The sequence below is a fragment of the Cherax quadricarinatus genome, chromosome 94 (assembly GCF_038502225.1).
Source record: "Cherax quadricarinatus isolate ZL_2023a chromosome 94, ASM3850222v1, whole genome shotgun sequence".
NCBI lineage: Eukaryota > Metazoa > Arthropoda > Malacostraca > Decapoda > Parastacidae > Cherax > Cherax quadricarinatus.
The window spans coordinates 4,145,070-4,148,515 of record NC_091385.1 but is presented as its reverse complement, the minus strand read 5'-3'; the positions used below and the strand labels follow the sequence as shown (position 1 = coordinate 4,148,515).

General features: G+C 40.1%; 1 protein-coding gene across 1 annotated transcript; it reads right to left on the bottom strand.

Moving 5' to 3' along the window:
• Window positions 1-781: 781 nt before the first annotated feature.
• On the bottom strand, window positions 782-2,587 carry LOC128700903 (uncharacterized). The gene has a single exon (XM_053794387.2). It carries the CDS (start codon window positions 2,422-2,424, stop codon window positions 1,288-1,290), a length of 1,137 nt encoding a protein of 378 aa, XP_053650362.2. The 5' UTR covers window positions 2,425-2,587; the 3' UTR covers window positions 782-1,287.
• Window positions 2,588-3,446: the final 859 nt, after the last annotated feature.

Here is a 3,446-nt window from a genome sequence, read left to right as displayed (position 1 = left end):
CCAGGCAGGTGTGGTAGACATCCAGGCAGGTGTGGTAATCACCCAGGCAGGTGTGGTAATCACCCAAGCAGGTGTGGTAATCACCCAGGCAGGATGTAGTAGACATCCAGGCAGGTGTGGTAATCACCCAGGCAGGTGTGGTAGACATCCAGGCAGGTGTGGTAATCACCCAGGCAGGTGTAGTAGACATCCAGGCAGGTGTGGTAATCACCCAGGCAGGTGTGGTAGACATCCAGGTAGGTGTGGTAATCACCCAGGCAGGTGTGGTAGACATCCAGGTAGGTTTGGTAATCACCCAGGCAGGTGTGGTAGACATCCAGGCAGGTGTGGTAATCACCCAGGCAGATGTGGTAGTCACCCAGGCAGGTGTAGTAGACATCCAGGCAGGTGTGGTAATCACCCAGGCAGGTGTGGTAGACACCCAGGCAGGTGTGGTAATCACTCTAGTGTTCCTGGAGCTGGATAGCCACATAAGAGATAAAAGCACAGCACAGAGAGCAAGACACTCTCACTTAAGAGTTCACTGCTTCAACAAGTACCACTAAATGGTTATAACTATGACCAAAATTTTTAAAGAGGTGGAGGGATAAGCCAGCGGAAGGCCTCGGTCAGATGACCAAAAGCTCGAACGGTGCCTCAGCATTACACTACTAAGACCCGCGTCAGGAAATTCTTTTCCTGTTTACTGACGAACCTTCCCTCATATATATATATATATATATATATATATATATATATATATATATATATATATATATATATATATATATATATATATATATATATATATATATATATGTCGTGCCGAATATGTAAAACTGGTCAATTAGCAAGAACTCATTTAAAATTAAGTTCTTTCTAAAAATTTTCTCTTATACGTTTAAAGATATATTTTTTCATTAATGTTAATGTAAAAATTTTTAATTTCGCATCAAAAGAATCTTAGAAAACTTACCTAACCTTATTATAACAAGAGCAATTTATTTTAGCCTAACCAAACTAAATATATTTTAGATTTGTTTACAGTAATTTAATACTAAACAAACACTGTGAAATATATTTTTTTCGTTAGGTTCAGAATGATTTTGGCGAAATTATTGCATACACAAATTTTCGTTTGTCCTATATGGCAAGATGAGCGTTGCTATTTAAGCCAAGATCGCAAGTTCTGCCTATTCGGCACGACATATTTATATATGTATATATATATATATATATATATATATATATATATATATATATATATATATATATATATATATATATATATATATATATATATATACACTATGTTTCATTACTAGAAGTGCACTTTCTACACACTTGGTTTATTGCTTCATGTTTTATCCTGTAACCAGCTAAGTATAATAAGAGAGATATTACACCTATTAGTGCAATAGTACAAACCACGGCCACACCAACAGCACCAGCAACACTACTCTCTTGGTTCATTTTTGGGTGAGTCTCATCTGGGGACTCTATATGTATCTCCCCGCTAGTGGGGTCACAGTCGTAGCTGTATAGCGTCTCTCCCGCAGCTCTGACGAAGAACTTCTTAAATACGCTACAGGCCTTGAGACCAGTAGATTCTTTTCTAGCTCTTCTGTAGTCAATGGCGATAATGTATGTATCTTCAGTGTCGTAGTATTCAAGGGAAATCTTGTGCCACTGTTTCAAGGGTGTCAGTTCTTCAATATCAGTTGGATTTATGTCTGTGTTTCCGACAAATACTTCCTGGCCAAGTTGTGTTTCGCACATTATTTCGAAGTTTAGTCGAGTAAATTCTCTTCCAACTTTTAAGAAAAATTTCTCAGTGGTTGTTTTTAATTCAGCTATGGTAGATAACTTGTTACCAGAAGGTTTCGAGGCTCTGCAAGCCGGACAGTTGACTTGACACCCAAGAGCAATATCCACTGAGTGTTTTTGAGATACATATACAAATCCATGTTTAGACACAGGCACAGGCGATAGAAGATTGATTGGGTCACCCTTATCCACCGCTAATGTTATGTGTCCAGTCACCGATATGTTTATCATCGTCCACTCATGAGGTCTCACATATTGTGATTTCCACAGATTGAAGTCTTTGATATTTTCGTCTTCACATTTTTCCGTGTAGAGTCCCAGTTGTATCTTCTCTTCCTTGAGCACAAGTCTGACACAGACTAGAGGTTTCTGTCTGTCTTCGTTGAATGTTAAGTCAAGCCGCCACTGTGTAGACAGGGGCTTAACGACGATGTTGGTAGGCAGGTACACGTAATGGGAGGTTAAATCTTCATCCCCTAGCAGCACACACGTGTCTGCTGTAACATTCGGGTTTACCACGGCGGCTTGAGCCGGGAAACACGAGCATAGCATAGTCAGTAGCACCAGACATCCTCCATGTTCCATCCTCTTGATAACATGAGTCAGTTTTAAGCTCATTTCAGTGGGTGAGTTTCCTCAGGATCAGTCACACCTCTCCCGTCTGATCAACAACTGTTAAGTTAGTCTTGGTGGAGGATGTTAGTTACAAGCATCGCACTTTACATAATCACATATGATCCACCTCGTTGTAAATATTACAAAAACCACGTGAGGATTGAGGACGAGATGCATGTAAACTGAAGCTGCCTTCATATACCTGAGTATATAAATGAACGTGCCGGTGATAAGATATCCATATCTGGTGTATATTGTGATGCCAACAATATACTTACTACTTTGCTTTAGTGTATGATTTCTGTGTGCAAAATTCTTTAAAGTTGTCAATATTTTATATAATTCTCAGCAATTCTTTCTTAACTGTTTGATATTTTAGAAAAATTAGATTAATTAGAGGCTCAATATTCTCGTTGATGGGTTTTAAATTGGGATTGATATCTTATCAGACTGTATTCTTTTATCTCTCATGCATGTTGTTCCTAAAGGGAGGCGCCTTCACTGGTCTTCACTTTTCTTGGATGGAACCTGAATGTCTCCCAGGCGGTGTATGACCCCTTGGGGTTTAACACTTCCCCATAATTAAAATTTAGTTCAAGTTTTGTGCCTCTATCAATAATGTGTCTACTATTTTTGTTATTGGGTTTGGATTTGAGAAGAACCTGCTTAGTATGGGCCAGTAGGCATTCTGTAGTGTTCCTCCTTATGTTCTTAACTTCATGGAGGACAGGGGAGCCTTGATGTCAGCCAAGCGCTCGTAGTACTTGGAACCGAAAGCATTCTTGTCCTCGTAAGTTCCATCAATTTTGCATGTACCACACCGTTCTGGAAAAAAATAGTGCCCGGTGTGAGTTGGATCTGACTAGCTTGGGCCAGTAGGCCTGCAGCAGTGCTCCTTCTTCTTGAGTGGATGTGACTTGGACCTGCCTAACATGGACCAGTGCTTGACTCACGAAATCGTAATGACACGATTGCAAACAAACCATACCACGGGTGGGATTTGAACCCGCGATCAGAGAGTCTCA

Coding starts and splice junctions, on each gene's coding strand:
- LOC128700903 (XM_053794387.2), bottom strand. CDS start 2,424: ATGAGCTTAAAACTGACTCATGTTATCAAGAGGATGGAACATGGAGGA.